This window comes from Urtica dioica, chromosome 8 (genome assembly GCF_054948205.1).
Source record: "Urtica dioica subsp. dioica isolate 48M chromosome 8, U.dioica_male_clone48M_v1_H2, whole genome shotgun sequence".
Classification (NCBI taxonomy): domain Eukaryota; kingdom Viridiplantae; phylum Streptophyta; class Magnoliopsida; order Rosales; family Urticaceae; genus Urtica; species Urtica dioica.
This window is the reverse complement of record NC_142763.1, coordinates 41,566,550-41,585,964: the sequence shown is the minus strand read 5'-3', so window position 1 is coordinate 41,585,964 and position 19,415 is coordinate 41,566,550. Positions and strand designations below refer to the sequence as shown.

General features: G+C 37.5%; 2 protein-coding genes across 2 annotated transcripts; one reads left to right on the top strand and one right to left on the bottom strand.

Annotated features, from left to right (window-relative positions):
* Positions 1-817: 817 nt before the first annotated feature.
* On the top strand, positions 818-1,890 carry LOC149389852 (uncharacterized). Its single transcript, XM_089624494.1, has 2 exons — positions 818-879; positions 997-1,890. The coding sequence occupies exons 1-2, from the start codon at positions 836-838 to the stop codon at positions 1,694-1,696; spliced, it is 744 nt and encodes a 247-aa protein (XP_089480620.1). The 5' UTR covers positions 818-835; the 3' UTR covers positions 1,697-1,890.
* A 1,797-nt stretch (positions 1,891-3,687) lies between these two features.
* On the bottom strand, positions 3,688-19,255 carry LOC149389851 (uncharacterized). Its single transcript, XM_089622741.1, has 5 exons — positions 19,127-19,255; positions 18,629-18,834; positions 17,256-17,369; positions 3,745-4,389; positions 3,688-3,700 (listed from the first exon to the last, which is right to left on the bottom strand). The coding sequence occupies exons 1-5, from the start codon at positions 19,253-19,255 to the stop codon at positions 3,688-3,690; spliced, it is 1,107 nt and encodes a 368-aa protein (XP_089478867.1).
* Between the last annotated feature and the right edge of the window lie 160 nt (positions 19,256-19,415).

Genomic DNA, 19,415 nt, shown 5'->3' with positions numbered 1-19,415 from the left:
AATTTATGATATTGGGGGTGTAGATTTGGCCGAAATTAGGGTTTTTTATTTTGGGTTTTTTGTTCTAATTTATGATTTTGGGTATAATGTTATTTTAGATTTAAAATGAGTTGTATTGTGATATTGTAGTTAAATTGAGGTCGGATTTGAGTTTGAATTTGTGTTTGTGATGAGTTTTATGTTTTATTTATTTGAATATAATGTGTTTTTATATGTATTTAGTGTTGAATTGAGTTTAATTTTGTGTTGAAGATGATTTATTGTTTGAAAATGTTGTTGAATTTGAGTTTGAAATGATTTGTTCAATTAGGTGAAAATGGGCCGTTCAAAGACAACCGCCGGTCACAAAGAAGCCGCCCCTAGCTCTTCTCGCCCCCCCACAAAAAAAAATAAGAGGTCTCGTCAAGCCGAACCCGAACCCGTAGTGGATTATAATAGTCGGGTATTCACTAGCAAGGCCGCAGAAGAACGCTACGACATCCTCGTTCAACGAAGTCCGATCTTTGAACGAGGGTTGAAGGTGAGCTCAACCACGCCTATAGGGGCTCAAATCAACAATACCATCGAAGGTTTCTCTTGGAGAAAATTTTGTGCCACACCCGAGCACAAAGCAAACGTTACGCTCATGTACGAATTCTACGCGAACTTACCAGATCACGAGGATGATGTGGTGACGGTTCGTGGTGTAGACGTTGATTGTAGTGTCGGAGCCATCAACGCATTGCTAGGAACCCCGGACATCGAATTCGAGAATGAGGGTTATCGACAATGGTTGAGAAATCCTAATCTCGATGAAATGTTGAGTGTCTTGACTACTCCAGGAGAGAATTGGGTCATGGACAAAGGAGTTAGAAAGCTTTTCCGTAAATCACTGACGAGGTTAGACTTTTCTTCTTTTTTGCTTGTATTATTTTATCTATTGTATGTTTTAAATAGAACGGTGTTTATTTTTTCTATTAATTGCATGTTTTAAATATAACGGTGTTTAATTTACAGGCTCGCAAAAACGTGGATTTATTTCATTTGCTCCCGTCTCTTTCCGATAAAGCACTTCACCCGTCTCGACGAGGAACATGTCCATCTTTTGTTTTGCATCATTCGTGGTAACACCATCAACGTCGGTCGATTCATCTACAATTGGATGAAGAGAATCGACTACAAGAATATCAAAAATGGGTTGCCGTATCCGTCAATCATCTACGGCTTGTGTCTGAATGCCGGTGTTGGAGGCGCAAAACACGACACAACCAAGAAGTGTGGGGCGCCTATTAATGACAAGACGATCGAGAGATACATTGTCAAAGAGCCGGAAGAGGAGGAAGAGGATGAAGAAGATGAGGATGAACCGTCACTCAACGAGCCACTGTTGTGTTTACAACCACCTCCGGGGTATGATCCCGCCACCCAAGAGTACATTGCTCGGTGTAGCCACTATCTCGTTGGCGGGTATCAACACACCCAAGACTACATGTACCAACAAGGACAATATGGCGCCGCGGCTTTCGAAGGATTGAACGAGATGATTGGTCGATGGGACATCAATCAGGAGAATCAATACCGGTTTCCTCCATATCCTCAATACACATACTATCAGGCGCAAGCACCGCAATGGCCACCGCATATGGCACCTCCTCAGTACCCGGGGCCACCACCACCACCACCACAACCACCTACGAATGACAACGACGACGAGTAAATTTTTTTATGTGTTTTTTGAAACCTTCTAAGTTTAATAATTGTTTTCATCTTTTTTTTATGTGTGTGAGACTTAAATATTTATGTCTTTATGTGTGTTTGATACTTGTTTCAGATTTTAATTTGTGTTTGAGACTCGTTATGGTATTGTATGAATTTATGTTTGAGACTTGTTATGGTATTGAATGGATGATTTGAGTATTTAAAATTTATGTATTGATTGTGTTTGATATTACTTCAGATTAAAAAGTAATAACTATAGATTCTCCCCGATGAAGAACACATTAGCCGCGGCCACATGTTGTTTTGGCTGCGGCGAGTCATCTTCGCCGCGGCGTGTTTATAAATGGCCGCGGCGAATTGGGTTTCTAAAAAACATAGATTCTGGAACTTATTTCGCCGCGGCCAGGTGTTCTATTTGCCGCGGCGTGACATCTTAGCCGCGGCGTGTTTTGTACATGGCCGCGGCGAAATGGGTACCTAAAAAAACATAGACTCTGGAACTTATTTCGCCGCGGCCAGGTGTTCTCTTGGCCGCGGCGTGACAGCTTAGCCGCGGCGTGTTTTGTACATGGCCGCGGCGAAATGGGTACCTAAAAAAACATAGACTCTGGAACTTATTTCGCCGCGGCCAGGTCTTCTGTTGGCCGCGGCGTGACATCTTAGCCGCGGCGTGTTTTGTACATGGCCGCGGCGAGTCACCTTGGCCGCGGCGTGTTTTGTACATGGACGCGGCGAAAAGGGTTCCTAAAAAAACATAGATTCTGGAACTTATTTCGCCGCGGCCAGGTGTTCTATTTGCCGGGGCGAGACATCTTGGCCGCGGCGTGTTTTGTACATGGCCGCGGCGAAATGGGTTCCTAAAAAAACATAGACTCTGGAACTTATTTCGCCGCGGCCAGTCGTTCTATTTGCCGCGGCGAGACATCTTGGCGCGGCGTGTTTTGAACATGGCCGCGGCGAAGTGGGTTCCTAAAAAACATAGACTCTGGAACTTTAAGCCTTGACGTTTTATAGTCTTGGAAGCGGCCATATTAGTATTTATCAACAGGATATTAACAATAATTATATAAAGTGTATATCATAAAATAAACTAAAATACATATTTTTTTTGTTTTCACACTAAAATATGATTGATATCCGAACGATGTAAATGAGAAACATCATCATCATCAAAATCTTCGATCTCTTCATCAACAAGTGGCAAGACGGATGTGAATGGGGGGATATTAGACATGTTGTCGTCTTCATCTTCTTCAATATTTCTCGCTTTCATGTGAACCACTAATGACAAATCTGGATTGACGGGTTCTGGTACGTAAAACACTTGAGTTGCTTGTGAGGCCAAAATAAATGAATCATTCTCGTAACTTGTACGTCGAAAGTCGACAATCGTAACTCCGTCTTTATCAACTTTAACATGATTGTTGTCTGCCCATTTGCACTTAAACAAAGCTATTCGTAGCCCACAATAATCAAGTTCCCAAATGTCTTCAATGTACCCATAATAGTTCATAAAAGCTTTTTTTGGATTTTTATCCTTTGCCGAAGAAACGTGTAATGCTTCAGCAAGTAATGTAACACCACTATTTTGAACGGGATGCTTGTTGTCTCTTTCTTTGGTGTAAAAAGTAAAACCATTAACAGACCAAGCAGTGTACCTTGTAACCATTGACGAAGGACCACCAGATATTTTGCTCAACGTTTCTGAATGTCCTGATTCTTGAAATAATCGTTTTCCAAGCCACTTCTGAAACAAACGATTGTGCTCTTCTTGTAACCATTTTTCATTTTTAGCTCTTTTTGGATCATTTGCCCTCAATTCTTTCAAATGAATATCCACAAACGGCGTGACCTCGGAAACGTTATGCAAGACATGGAGACTGGCTTGCTCCCACTCTTTCCGGTTGACGATAGAATAAGTACCTATACATAACCACTCATATAAGTAGTGGTCCTCTCATGAATAAGTTAAATACACAAAAGAAAGTGTCAGAAAACATACCTGTAGATAAAGCTTTTGATTCATGACTTGTGTTCTTTGGCAACCCAATCGCGTCTGCATTAGTTAAATACTCCGAACAAAATTCAACGGACTCCTCAGCTATATAGTTTTCTACTATGCTCCCTTCCGGTCTATTGTAGTTCTTCACATAACTCTTCAACACTTTCATGTAACGTTCGATTGGATACATCCAACGTAAAAATACGGGCCCACATAATTTCACTTCACGTACCAAGTGAACAGTTAAGTGAATCATGATGTCAAAAAACGAAGGTGGGAAAAACTTCTCTATCATGCATAGAGTTTTTACCAACTCCGATTGCATGGAATCCAACCGAGTAGGATCAATGACCTTCGAGCAAATCGAGTTGAAGAATACACATATCTTGGATATTGCAAATCTCACATCGGGTGACAAAATTCCACGCAAGGCGAGAGGTAACATTTGTTGTAGAAGCACATGACAATCGTGAGTCTTCATTCCAATAAGTCTCAAATCTTTCATAGATACAAATCTCGTATAGTTTGAAGAATGACCATCGGGAACTTTGATAGACGCAAACCATTTACACAACTTCTTCTTCTCCTTCCGATCTAGAGTATACTTAGCCGCTGGAAATTTAGTTTTTTGTCCGACCTCCTCATCGGCGTGCAAAATACTTCTTATATTCAGCTCCTTGAGATCCCTTCTAGATTTTATTCCGTCTTTCGATTTATGTGGATCATCAAGAAGAGTACCGATAACGGATTCGCAAACATTTTTCTCGATATGCATAACATCCAGACAATTCCGAACGCAGTGCGTCTTCCAATACGGAAGGTCATAAAATATCGATTTCTTCTTCCAAGGATTCTCTTGAAACGACTCTTTAGTACTAGCACGACGCTTTCTTTTTCCAAGGACTTCATTGACGTTTTTTACCATCTCGTAGACATCTTCACTACACAAAATTCGAGGAGGGAGCCGTTCTTCTGTGTTGCCATCAAATGCTTGTTTTAACCTTCTAAATGGGTGGTCTCTTGGTAAAAATCTTCTATGCCCGAGAAAAACAGTCTTCTTACTATGCTTCAACCGAATGGAAGATGTGTCTTTCATACAAATAGGACAACCAATCGAGCATTTCACAGAATATCCTGACAAATTTCCATAGGCCGGAAAGTCGTTAATAGTCCACAATAACATTGCCCGTAAGTTGAAAGAATCTCCACGATAAGCGTCTTTAACCTCATAGCCCTTATCCCATAACATCTTCAAATCATCAACAAGCGGTGCCAAATAAACATCGATATCATTACCTGGTTGACTCGGTCCTGATATCAGAAGCGTTAACATCAAGAACTTTCTCTTCATACAGAGTTTTGGAGGGAGATTGTAGTTCACCAATATAACCGGCCAAACACTGTATTTACTGCTCATCATGCTAAACGGGTTCATACCATCAGTTGCTAAACCAAGATGAAGATTTCGGGGATCAGCACTGAAATCCTTATACTCAAAATCAAAGGATTTCCATTGGGCAGCATCGGCAGGATGTCTGAGAACACCATCATTGACACGTTTTTCGGAGTGCCAAACCATGTTCTTCGCGTGTTTGACACTATTAAACATTCGTCGGAAGCGTGGCATTGGAGGAATGTACCATAACGACTGTAATCATAAAAAAACAATAAGAAGCATACCATTATAGGCTATACATGTATTTGATAATCGAGTAGTGAAAACATACCTTAACTGGAACTCCTTTGACTCCGTCACGTGGCATTTTACCCTTCTTCCACCTCGACTCTTTGCAGATCGGACATTCATCTAGATTTTCATGCTCGTGTCTGTATAAAATACAATCATTCGGGCACGCATGGAACTTCTCGTACTTCATACCTAATGTGCCCAAAGTCTTCTTCGCCTCATACATACTTAAAGGAACTTTATTGTCTTTCGGAAAGGCTTCTTTAAGTGTTTCCAACAATTTTGTAAAGCTAGTGTTTGTCCAACCACCCGACGCCTTCAAATGAAACAACGTAACTAAAAACGACAACTTCGAAAAGCTTGTACACCCTTCGTATAATGGTGTCTCCGCATCAATCATCATCGACTCAAACAACTCCGGCCGGTCAACAAAATCGTCCTCCAAATCATTCATCATTCCGGGCATATCATCAACATCATTTTCAATATCATCAACGCTATTGTTTATCGTCGAACGAAAAACCTCACCATGATAGTACCATCTTTGATAGGAGGTCATTATTCCATACGCAAACAAATGGGTTCGAACAACATCAAGCGAAAAATGCCTATGATTTCCACATCGAACACAAGGGCAACGAATAGATTTCACGCCGTCCATATTATCTCTAGCGAATTTACAAAACTCATCTACACCTTCTTGATATATCTCAGTTAATCTATTCTCCCACATCCATTTTTTCATCTTCAATGATAGAAAATCCTAGATTTTACAACAAATACCCATTCTAATTACCAAGTTATAAAAAACAAGTATATTCAAAGCAAGTAGGAGAATAACTTACAAGATTTGGACGTATAGTTGAGAGTGATAACCAAGAATGGCGCAGAACAGGTCGGAATTAGGTTTGGAGTGGGTTTCCGAATGAGGTTTTGAGATTAGAAAGTGAAAATGACGAGAAATTTTAATTTATAGATCCAGTGCGCGATGTTTCGCCGCGGCTAACACTATACCTAGCCGCGGCGAATAGATTCCACAACGGGACGACTGTCCCGTTGTGGAATACACTCGCCGCGGCGAAAGAAATACATTGCCGCGGCGAAATGAGTTCCAGTAAATCTGAGAACTGTTCGCCGCGGCTATACTATACTTTGGCTGCGGCCAGGTATATCACGCCGCGGCGATCGTTATACGTGGCCGCGGCGAAATATTCCACAACGGGACCCTCATACCGTTGTGGAATGAACTCGCCGCGGCGACGTTGGACTTTGGCCGCGGCGAAATATCGCGGTCAGACCCTAAAACAGTTTTCCCACTCGATTTTTTTCAAAATTTTTAGAAATTTCATTTTTCTTCTTCTTCTCTCTTTCTCTCCGACCCACCCTCTTCTTCTCTCTTTCTCTCCGACCCACACCCACTCCGTCGCCGTCGTCTCTCTCTCTCCTCTTCTTTCTCGGCCGCCGTCCCTCTCTCTCCTCTCTTCTTCCTCGGCCGCCGTCCCTCTCTCTCCTCTCTTCTTCCTCGGCCGCCGTCCCTCTCTCTCCTCTCTTCTTCCTCGGCCGCCGTCCCTCTCTCTCCTCTCTTCTTCCTCGGCCGCCGTCCCTCTCTCTCCTCTCTTCTTCCTCGGCCGCCGTCCTTCTCTCTCCTCTCTTCTCCACAAATTTCTAAGTCCACAAAACCTTGCCTCCGACCACAACCCTCCGACCACAAGTCCCGACAACGTCATTGACGTTTTATCTCTCCACCACGCCTCCGTGCTCGTCATCTTCACTCCGGGTAAGTGTTTTTTCTATGTAATTTGTATTTTTATGTTGAAATTAGGTTAGAATGGTGTATTTGTGTTTAAGTTATATAGAAATTGAATATGGAATTTGATATTTATGTAGAAAATTAGTGTGGAATCGAATTTCGATTTGAGTTTATATTGAAATTGGTTTGAATTGAAATTGAATTGAAGTTTGAGTTTGTGTTGGAATTGGTTTGAATTGAGTTTATGTTGAATTTTGTTTTTTCATAGATTATGTCTAATACTTCCACTAGTACCGTTAGCGGTAAACGGAGATCCACCAATATCGATGGTCCCGGGAAAAGAAGAAATACTCTTATGCCCAAGATTAATAAGGTTAAAACTCTTGGTAAAAAGATAAACGTCAAATTTAATGATAGAGATGAACCATTGGATAAAGAGGGTGATGAGTTATCGAGTTATTTTGGCGTGTTAGCTAGAGAACACGTTCCAATTTCGATGATCGATTGGAGACTAAAAGAGCATAAACAGCTAAAAGAAAGGATTTGGAACGAAATATGTGAAGCATTTACGGTCCCTATCGAACTTAAGAATAATTGTCTTATGAGAGTTGGAGAAGCGGCGAGGTTATTCCGTCACGAGCTATACAACGATCTAGTCAAAGACAACCTCAATGATCCAAGCGTCTTGAAGAGGCCGGAATACGTTTTAAAACGCTATGGAAATATCACCGAAGAAGATTGGATAAAATTTGTTGAGTATAGACGTTCCGATATGTTCAAAAAATCATCGGACAATGGGAAAGAAATAGCGAGGAAGAACGTGTACAAATCTAGAACCGGCCGAAATGGATATCGAAAACTTGATCAACAAAAGGTTAGATTTACATGTTTTATTTTGTTGTCCATGTTTCATAATATTTATTAATTAATTTGTGGTATTTCTTGATAATAGTACGAGGAAACGGGTGAATGGCCTACAAAAGAGGTATTATGGGTTGAGTCGAGAATGAAGGGAAAATCATCTCAAGAAGTTACAGATGAGTCTATGGAAAGTGTCTTGCAATCTAAGGAACATCCCGGTCGTGTTCGTGGGCAATCTAAATACTCGTCAAGTTGCAATTCCGTATCTCGTCGGTCAAACTCGAGTGACGAGGTAACTAAGTTACGTCGAGAAATGTGTGAGTTAAAATCTTTCATTATGAAAGCCTTAACTCAAAATGGTTTGAGTCTCAAAGATGCTAATGACGAGTTGCCTAGTGTCCTACGTCCCACAAATGAAGAGGAAAATATTGGTGTTGATGAAGAGATGCCTAAGGGTGATGATGTAGAGATGGCTAAGGGCGGTGATGAAGACATGGCTAAAGATGGCGATGAAGACAAGGCTAATGAAGTAACGTCTTTAGGTAATTTTTAATTTTTTAATACAAGTAAAAAAGTCACATATTTTTATATATATTTTTTAATAACATTAGTGAATTTATTAGATAAACAATCTCGACATGAAGTTGCCGACAAACCCGATAGTGTTCGAGCAAGTTGCTCAATGAATCCAACCACGCCGGTGACACCGTGTTCGGATGAAAGCATAGAATGCATTCTCCTCCTTGATGATTTCATGAATGGAGGCACGATTCATGTAGCAAACGGGCGAGCATACATGAATGCCGAACACGTTCATTTTTCATCTTTGGAGGATGTAAACGTTCGAGTGAGCATTGCGACGGCTTTGATTAAGAAAGCTTTTTTGCCGATTCCCACCGATGAAGCCAAGACTATTGAAGAAGCCGTAGGGGGCTTCGTTAAGTGGCCAAAGAGATTAATAGAAACTGAAATTGCAAAAGAGAGTCGCGGCCCGGTGGTCACACAAGTGTTGAAGGTCGGTGGTGGTAGTGAACCTAGCGCCGATGACGATAAGAAGATTTCATATACGTTGATTAATCCAAAGTTTCGATTGCTCGCCCAACATGCCAACCGAGTAATGTTACCGAACGGGGATGCAATCAATGTCAAAGTTTGTGCAAGTATCGCCGTAGAGCGTATTCCGGTGATGTTTGACGATGTTAAAGAATTCCTTACATACGAGGAAATAGGCGCGTCATGCATAACGGTTTACATGGGGTAAATATTTCTTTTATATTCTTTTTCTTATATCAATATACAATATTTCATTTTATTAACTAATCCAATAATTGTTTTTCGTAGTTATCTACAATCCATATTAGACAAAAATAAGCGGAGTGAAGTAATGTGTTTTGTTGAAGCGGGTTTGAGTTGCTACCTCCAAACCAACAACGATGAGGCCCATTTATCCGAACGCGTCAAGCAAATCGGTAAAATAGTACGAAATTGCAAACCAAAACAACTAGTTTTGATGCCGTACAATTTAAATGAACATTGGATGCTTGTTGTCTTCGATCTTTGGAAAGATCAAGCGATGTTCTTCGATCCGTTGAAAAATAAAATCCCATTGGATTTAAGGATGTTGATAAAAAGGTAAATTAATTACATGTTATTTGAAATATTTCATTTCCACTAATGCTTCTTTTCTAATTTGTTTTTTTTTTTTGGCGTATAAGGATTTTTTTGGATTTCAAGCTTCACAATCAAGGAGCCCGAAGTAACGGTCAATCAACCTTAATCACAAATGCCTCGGCTCCCAAACAAATCGGAAACACGGAATGCGGGTATTATGTTTTAAGTTATATGCGTGATATTGTTGGAGTTGGTATAGATAAATTACAAATGAAGAAGTCATATACACCGGATAACTTAGAGAGAGTTCGAGAAGAGTGGGTGTTGTACGTACAAACTTTTATAGAATGTGAATATTAGTTTGATTTTGGATATAGATATTTATTTTTGGATTTTTTGGATATATTTTTGGTTTTGGATGTTATGTATATATTTTGGATGTTATGGATGTATTTGGATTTTTTGGATATGGTTTTGGATATATTTAATTTTCAGGTTTTTAATTGGAAAACAAAAAAATAGCTCTCAGGTACAATTTGGCCGCGACGTGTAATCATTACGCCGCGGCAAAGTTTCATGGGAATTCATCTCGCCGCAGCCAAAGGTATTCCTTGCCGCGGCGAGCATTTTTAAAAAAACAAAATTCTTGTTCGCCACGGCCATGTATGTCATTGGCCGCGGCGAACTATTCCACAACGGTATGTCTGTACCGTTGTGGAAGATCACGCCGCGGCGAGTACGTACCGTTGCCGCGGCGAGAAACGGAAATCAACATAATTCTTGTTCGCCGCGGCCATGTATGTCATTGGCCGCGGCGAACTATTCCACAACGGTATGTCTGTACCGTTGTGGAAGATCACGCCGCGGCGAGTACGTACCGTTGCCGCGGCGAGAAACGGAAATCAACATAATTCTTGTTCGCCGCGGCCATGTATGTCATTGGCCGCGGCGAACTATTGCACAACGGTACGGGGTACCGTTGTGGAAGATCACGCCGCGGCGAAGTCAATACGTGGCCGCGGCGAGTGTTAAAAAAATTGATTCATTTTTCACAACGGGACCGTCCCGTTGTGGAAACGTTGAGGTTTCCACAACGGTACTGTACCGTTGTGGAATCCTAAGATTCCACAACGGTACGCGTACCGTTGTGGAATCATTACACAGCGGAGGATTCCACAACGGTACAGAACCGTTGTGGAATCATTCCACAACGGTACTGTACCGTTGTGGAATCCATTGTTTGTAGTAGTGTAATCAGAAAAAGATTAGCTTTATTCTGCATTTAAAAAAGTTTGCTTCTTTATACCAGTTGGCTAATTAAACCAAATTATTTTGGTTAAACCGATTGATTGCAGTTCAAACATAGACAATATCTAGCTGTGTTTGAAGAATATACTAACTTGGTCTCCATATATGTATACATGCATGCATGTATGCTAAAGGTATGTACTATTGAGATTACTAGGATTTTTTTTTTTTTATTATTCCTTCTTATATAAATTCAAATTTTTAAATATTATATATGTAAGACATGAACCGGGTAATAGCTTTCCCCATTCTTCTGCACATGCTCTATCGCTGTCTATAAACGTTGACACAGTTTTTCGAGACTATATATGGGCCAGAGACAAAATTATGCTCCTTAGGTCATCAACTTTCAATTTTTAATACAAATATTTTCAATAGTTCATTTGATTTGTGTATGTGTATGTGTTTTGTGAATTTGATTTGTGAACTTAAACAAAACCATCTAATAGTTCATTTGAATTGATCACAAATATTTGTATATTAAAACTATTTTAAGTGTGTTTTCGAAAAAAAGTTATTCTCAATCAATCTATTTCTAAACATTTAAAATTATTTTCAATAAATTTATTTCTAACCATTTAAAAATTATTTTATTATAATTAAGTAATATATATATTTAAAATTTAATTTTTACAAAAATATTTTCGACATAGCACAAACACATACTGGAAGACATTCGCGTATGCGTATTTTGTAAATTATATATATATATATATATATATATATATATATATATAATAATAATAATAATAATAATAATAATAATAATAATAATAATAAGGTGGCCAGAGCTATTCTATAGAGTAAAAAAATTAGGAAATTTTAAATCTATATTAAAAATAAATAATGTATAATAGTTTATTTTTAGAAAAATTGAAGCATTTTTTCTTAAAATTTTAGGCTCTTTTTTAGGCATTTTTTATACATACAAACAATTTGAAGTCTTAAACCATTGACGTAAGCCTCGGACTGGTCTGATACATACGTATATGTATGTTAACATATGCCACATATATGCTTACTTAACTTGGTCCCGGAAGTCGGCGATTTGTTTCACACATGTCCAAGTTATTTGTTGGCTGAATCCTAAGCTTGAGCTACTATGGGACAAATGAGAATTTTGTTGCTGAAATGTGGTAACGCCAACTATCTTCCAAATTAAGCTTTTTCTATGCAAGCGTGTGTGAGTTAGACTAAGGTTAGCTGTTCAATTTTTGTTTTTAGTTCTTTTATATGTAACAATGTCCTTTAGTGTATTGGACTTCTACGTCATATATATATGATAATTACTCTTTGCATGTGGTCTAATCGAGAGAGAGAGAAACGGAAGTGTTTATATATTTTGGGATTGAAGAACGTGCTCTTTATGACATTATTGGACTTTTAGCGTAGCTTAGTAAGAGAAATGAAAAATATGAATTATAGACATCATGAATTTTGAAGATCATGAAAAACAATTCCTGGATCGGTAAGAGTTGTAGAGAGGTTGTTAAACTGTGATAGATATTTTGTGAAGTTCTTAAAGATATGAAGATTTTTTTTGTAAATTATTTTTATGGTGACTTGAACCCGTCTCTTATTTTGAGATGAGAGTTTTAACGAGTTAATCCCTCTTGTCAGAGATTTTAAAAAAATTAGTAATCTCTATATTCCTTACTTGTTCATGGAGTTGATGGAAAGGTTTTTTTTTTTTTTTTTTTTTTTATTCGATCTAACTCTCAACAACAACAAGCATAAATAGGCCCTTCAAACCTTGAAATTGTGTGAAAAGAAATGAAGTACGACATTAAACTTGTAATGGCAGAAAATAATGTGTCTAAAAAAGAGTGTATAGTCCAAGTGCTAATTTATATTTTGTGGGTGCCCTTAGTAAGAAACACATCTAATGTGTGAATGAGTATTTGTACCGGAGTTTATATCTCCTATTGCAATATTACTTTAATCTAATAAAGTAGTTATGCATTCGTATTTTTTAACAACGTGCACTGTGAGAAAAAAAGGCTTAAAAATCATTTTTAATGGTAAAAAAATCGTTTCTAATTAACTTTTAGACGCAACAATGTCGCTTTTAATACTTCGCTTCTAAAAGTCCGTCACTTCTAAAATTTAGAAGCAACACATTTAAGAGAAATATGTCACCTCTAATGTCGCTTCAAGGTCTTCGAAAAATGTCGTGTGAAAAGACACGTAAAGTGATGAGAAAAGTTTAGAAGCCATTGTAGCAGAGGAAAGTCGCTTCTAATATTTTTCCGCCATGTCGCGGAAAAAACTGTAGAAGTAAATAGTCGGTTCTAAATAATTTTTTATAATTGTTGGTTATTATAATTTCGTAATATATTTACAATTTGCAAATTATATGTAATTTTAAAAGCATAAAACTCATACTGAAAAGTTTTATTCATTTACGAAACCAAAAACTATATACAAAACATGAGACTAAAGCAATATGTGTTAAAATATTCATGCATATACACTAATGTACTAAAACTACAACATGATGAAAATGTCTAAGAGTGGTAACCTCCCACCCCAACTTCGTCCTGAGGTTGTGTTGGTGTCTTCAGTGGAGGTTTTTGGGTGCCGAAAAAGATGAAGCAGAGGTCTGGTAGTGATGTTGGTGGTGGTCTGGCGGTGGACTGGTGGTAGAGGTTGTTGTCTGACTAAAGAGAGGTCAGAGCAGTGCCAGAGAAAACGAAGGCGGTGGTCTGGTGGTGGTCAAATTGAAGAGCATAGAGAGAGAGAGAGATCTGGTTATTTATTTTTGAGACATGTGAAACTCGAAGGATGCGGAGAAAAATAGGTTGAATGGGCATAACCTAATTTTTGGATGCGACTAGTCGCATCCGAAACTTTTTTAGATTCTCGGTGACCACATTGGATGGTACTTTTAGATGTGATTAATCGCATCCAAAAGTCAACCGACGCCAATGACTCAAATTGTTCTAGTGTATTATGGTCTAATTAAAATAACTTTTTATGGGTAGTTTTCAACTTTTATATGTTACATAGTTATCTTATAGGTAAGTTGTAACAAAGATAAAAACACAAAATATATAGAGAATTATAAACAAGTAGCCACTTAATGAGGGGTCTTCTAAAATAATAGCCAAGGTTTATGTTTTATTAAAAAATTAGCCAAAATAAAGTTGTAACTAAAATGCTCTTCCTAATTAACTAGATCTACGTAGAAGTCTCTTTCGCCAGCGACGCACACGAGTCTAATGTTCTGAACTCCATTTTCTTCTCCGGCGTTAGGAGCTCTGTCGTTGTCTCCGGTGTTCGGTCAACGAAGGGCTTCCCAGCCATTGAAGAAGATCTCGACCTCGATCCATTCCTCTCCAACTTGTCGCTGCCGATTCCAACTTTCGAGTCGACTCCGTTTCATTAACATGGCGGCGATGAAAAGCTCGAAATCTATTAAAACTCGCCAGTATGTTGATGGCGGCGATGACCCCTATCGCGATTTGCCTTAGCCTCCGATTCGAGACTCAGATTCCATGTCTCTCGCAGTTTAGATTTCTCTTATCTCCATTCTCCTCCTCGTCATCGTCTTCTTCGTATGGCGATCCTAAGGTGTCTAACGGTTTCTAATTTAGACTTCAAAGACATAATTGAAGAAGGTAAAAGCTAGGTCTATAGGCACAAGCTCAAGTTCCTGAACCCAAAGTACGGTCTCATGGCGTCGCTAGAGGTGGAACTCTGCGAGCTACAATGGGACTGTTGCTTAACTTTTCAAGATCTTAAAAAATGGTACAATTTACTCTATTCTCAGTGTTCGAGATTCGTCTCAGTCCAAATGAGGCTTCCCGTAATAGCTCTATCCTCTATGTACTTTTTCGTCTTCTACTAATAAATTAGCTTCTTTTCGACATTAGATTATGTCAGTTTATGGTATTGTTTAAGATTATCTGATTTCATGATTTTTAATTTTTTTTGAAAATTGGATTGAATGAAATATGGTTGTGTGCTTTTATCTAAGAAAAGCTATTACTGCGTTACTATTCTGAACAGTATATAGTTACATATGAGGGGTAAGATTGCAAAAATGTGTCTCGACTATCTGAAGGAGATGATTATATTTATGATTGATTATATTTGGTATTGAAATCAAACATAATAAATGCAATGCAGAAAATACTGTTTAATAAAATTATGGTTGTTTTTAATATCAATCAACAGTCCCATTAGTAAATCTAATACCAAATATTAAACAACCATGATTTGGTATTGAAATCAAACATAATAAATGCAATTTTATTAGATTTACTGTCAGATTTATTGTTGTTCTTGCTACGGTTAGTAAAATTATGGTTGTTTTTACCATGGTTAATAGAATATACTGTTGTTTTTACCATAGTTAATAAGATTTATTGTTGTTTTTGTTACGGTTAATAAGATTTATTGTTGTGTTTAACACATTAAGTAAGATTTATGGTTGTTCTTGCGGTTAATAATATTTATTGTTGTTCGTTTCACCGTTATAAGATTTATTGTTGTTTTTGTTATGATTAATAAGATTTACGGTTGTTTTTACCATGATTAATAAGATTTACAATTGTTCTTATTACAGTTAATAAGATTTACTATTCTTTTTACCAATGTTAATAAGATTTACAGTTGCTCTCGTTACGGTTAATAAGATTTATTGTTGTTGGTGTCACCGTTAATAAGATTTGTTGTTGTTTTTTTACCGTTAATGAGATTTACTATTTTTTGTTACTTTGAATTTTAGTTACTATGACAGTTAATATATTAACCTTAAAGGGTATAATTGAAATATTAGAATGATATTATAACAAATTGGCTACTTTGCTAAAAATGTTAATAGTTGGACTATAATTTTAAAGTATAGGGCTGTTTGGGCTAGTTGTTTAGACCACACTACAAATTTTAAAATAAAATATAAAAAATGAACATAACCTTAAATATTAATAAGAGCTATATTTGGAATTTGAAAATGAATAATAATGCTAAGAGGTATATTTGGGTAATAATGTGGAAGTTTATTTATTTTTTGGGGAATAATGTTAAAGTTTTGTTTACCAATACTATTGTAATTAAAACAACAAAAAAGAATTATGAGAGAGAGAGAGAGAGTGGCAATTAAAATCCAAAAGGAAACATTTTTTTACATAAATAAAATATAGAATAACTTGACACATGATAGGTAGAGTCCATAACATAGATAATAAGTACCGATTAATTTTACAACTTTGATTAAGAAGCCGACACGTGGTTAAACCAAACAACGACACGTGTTTTTTTTTCTCCTTTCTCTTTTTCTCTCCCGCCACTCTCTCTTCCTCTGATGTTTTTCTTTTCTTTTTTATTTTTTTTTTTAACTTTCCTTTCATCTTTTTCCTTCTCTATCTCTCTCTCTCTAGATCTCTCTCTCTCTCTCTCACTCGCGCAAGCACGTATATTTAACTAGTGATGAAAGTAACGCCTTCTTCTTAGTGTATGTGTAAGTAAGTAGATTCATCCCAGATAAAAATAAGAAATAAAAAATAAAAATAGATTCATCAATGATAGCTATTAATATTAAATTTATAGCAGTTATTAGTTGTATAATATATATATATATATATATATATATATATATATATATATATATATATATATATGTTTCACATATATTTAGTACACTGTGAGTAAGTTCTCTAAAATTTTGAGAGCTGAATGAATCAACACCAAACCCCAACCAAATTAGTTCAAGGGACGAAATAAAATGAGGATCGATCTGTTAATAAGTCAAGAACAATAACCCTACCGAGTAACGCAAACATTGACGGTTATTCCGAGCACTAGAAAAAAAAAATCATCTACTACACACCTTTTGTGAGCGGTTATCGAATTACTTCCAGGGACGTGGGACTGATCACCCTACGTACTCGACTTCAAGCCCTATAAATAATAAGCCGCCACTAAAGAGGACAATTTCACTTTTCGCATACCCAAGCACTAGCCAAAAGTTTTTCCTATCATTCAGTTCCCTCATTTAAACTCTCTATTTTATTAAATTCATCTATATTTAGAGATAATCTTGCATATAAACTTGGAGTTCTCGGGACTGCGTTCACGAAACTAAGTACTCTTCATGAGACAGTATTTATACTATTTTTGTTTGTCAGCAGTTTGGTGCTAAAAAGAGGGGGTAGCGTTGAAGATCGATGGGTAGTTTGTCAACTCCGACCAAAGACATCAACAACTCCACTGGTGTCGATCTCAGATTGAGCACTATAATCGCACTTTCTAACTCACTCTAGTGGAACTTGTTGAGTACTTGCCACTTCCTAGCTTGGCGGAACAGTTCAAAGAGATGCAAGGGCATCTCTTACCTATGGAAGCAAGCAGCAATGAGTTGGAGGAGAAAGCCAAGACTAAGAGCGCAACACTGCAAAGCATATTGGTGATCCCCGACGGAGAATCCTTTCATCAACTTGGTAAATAGCCTGCCGATCAGGAGCCAAGGATTAGGAAATCCCAAAAGCATTCCAATGATAGATATGGGAGGGAAGAAGATGACTCGGATACCGAAGGCTACCAAGCCAGTTGGAAAAAAGGTTTTCTAATTGGTACTAGCCTTTACCCGAGAAAAGTAGGTCTCGGACCATGAAAGCTCCCAAAATATATCATAAATTTGAGATAGTGCTAGCAACTATAAGACTGACTTCAAGCAATTAGAGCGACAGATTGAAGGGGTGGCTCTGGGTCAAAAAGATTCGACTCCAAAAGTCCGAGATACTGCATTTCCATTTACTGCTTGGGTATTAGAACATCCTATGCCAGATTGGTTCAGGATGCCAAATATCCCAACCTATGATGGAAAAACGGATCCTAGTGATCAACTCGACACCTTTTGGATGTTGCTACAAGGAGCCGGACCCAAGATAATGTGCAGAATCTTCAACATAAGAAATAAAGAAAGCAATAAATACTCACTAAATTTATAACAATGATTTATTACTTAGAAAATATAAATCGTACTGCTCTTTGATAACTTATGAATGGACATTCAATTCTTTCATATATAAAGACGTTCATGCATATCACAATATCATAAAGCATTCAATAAATAAGGAAATTTTATTGACACAGCCATATGTTAAAAAACAATTAAATAAATCGTAAAGAAAGATAGGATTCATAATATTTGAAACATCCATAAAATGGCTACAATATATAAAAGGGTATTAAAGTTATATAGCCACACGGTTATAGTGAATTGGGATATAACCCACCTTTGGTTAATTTCTTGTAAATAGCCAAGTTAACTTATTAACAGATTAATAAAAGATCGCTTATTTAACTCAGCCAAACATGTAAAAAAGGTAGTTCATAGGCTGCCACGTATGCAAGTTGGCTATTTACAAAGTATTTACGAAAGGTTGACTAATTTACAATTCCTATAATTTAGGCTTATGTAGCCAATTTTTTGTATATAAAACTTGAATTATTATTTTGACGCATCATGATGTTTATAAATACAAAATTAATTAAATATATGAAAGTAGCAAAACTCGTGATGTATTAGATCTTCATTTGGAGCCCGAGTTCTCTACAACTTGGGCATGATTCTGACATTGATCAGAAAGCTCATCTACTTTATCGAGCTCCATCAGATTTGCTCTGCAACACAAAAGACTAATGCTCATGATTAATTATCCTAAAACCAAGTTTATAATATCTTTAATCATGAATTTTAAGGTACCATACATCATTCTTCTTATTGTTGTCAAGCACGGTCAAGTACAAAGGACAATGCCTCTTCAAATGACCATCAGTGTTGCAGTGGTCACTTTTACCAACGCTATCACCCTTCTTTTCTTTCCCTTTTCCATTCCTCTTAAATTTTCTCTTTTCCTTCTTGGTAGGAGCTTTCCCCCTTTGAAGTACTAAGATGTATTTTAGATAACTCTGCACAAGAAGACCATTTCTTCTTGGTTTTAGGCAAAGAATCTTTGTCAACATCATGAGCAGACCATTTTTTGTTCCCATGTTGAGAAAGAGACTCGAAAGACTGTAATTCAGTCGACAGCTCAGACAGTCCATAACTCAACTTATTCATGATATAGTTTAATGTGAACTGTATGAAATCACTAAATATGGAGTTCAATATGATTCCCACTTGAGTAATCTCATCCATCTTTGCCTCATGGAGTTCAGCTTCAGTAAAGTAGTTAGTCATTTTAATGACATGATCCCTTACCAGAGTCCCCGCCATCATCCTAGTGCTAATGCACTTATGGGTGAGTTCTATGCGGGCTTGCTTGCTTTGCATCCCAAAAATTTCTTGCAGCGAGTCAAGGATCTCCCCAACAGTCTCCTTCTCTTCCATCTTGGTTTGTAACACATTAGATATGCTCGCGAGCATTTAGGCCACGGACTTGTTATTGACCATGACCTAGTTGTCATAATCCTCTCTTAAGTTTCTAGAGGCATTAGCACCAGGAAAGGGAGGTCTATCTTCAGTGAGGATAAACCGGATGCTTTAACTC

What these genes read in the sequence shown, in the direction of transcription:
- LOC149389852 (XM_089624494.1), top strand. Translation starts at nt 836, where the DNA reads ATGGACAAAGGAGTTAGAAAGCTTTTCCGTAAATCACTGACGAG. An exon ending in TTCCGTAAATCACTGACGAG is followed by an intron (nt 880 to 996) that starts GTTAGACTTTTC and finishes TTTAATTTACAG; the next exon opens with GCTCGCAAAAACGTGGATTT.
- LOC149389851 (XM_089622741.1), bottom strand. Translation starts at nt 19,255, where the DNA reads ATGGAAGAGAAGGAGACTGTTGGGGAGATCCTTGACTCGCTGCAAGAA. An exon ending in GGATGATGGCGGGGACTCTG is followed by an intron (nt 18,835 to 19,126) that starts GTAAGGGATCAT and finishes CTTCTTGTGCAG; the next exon opens with AGTTATCTAAAATACATCTT. An exon ending in ATTGCTGCTTGCTTCCATAG is followed by an intron (nt 4,390 to 17,255) that starts GTAAGAGATGCC and finishes AATAAAATCTAG; the next exon opens with AAGGGATCTCAAGGAGCTGA.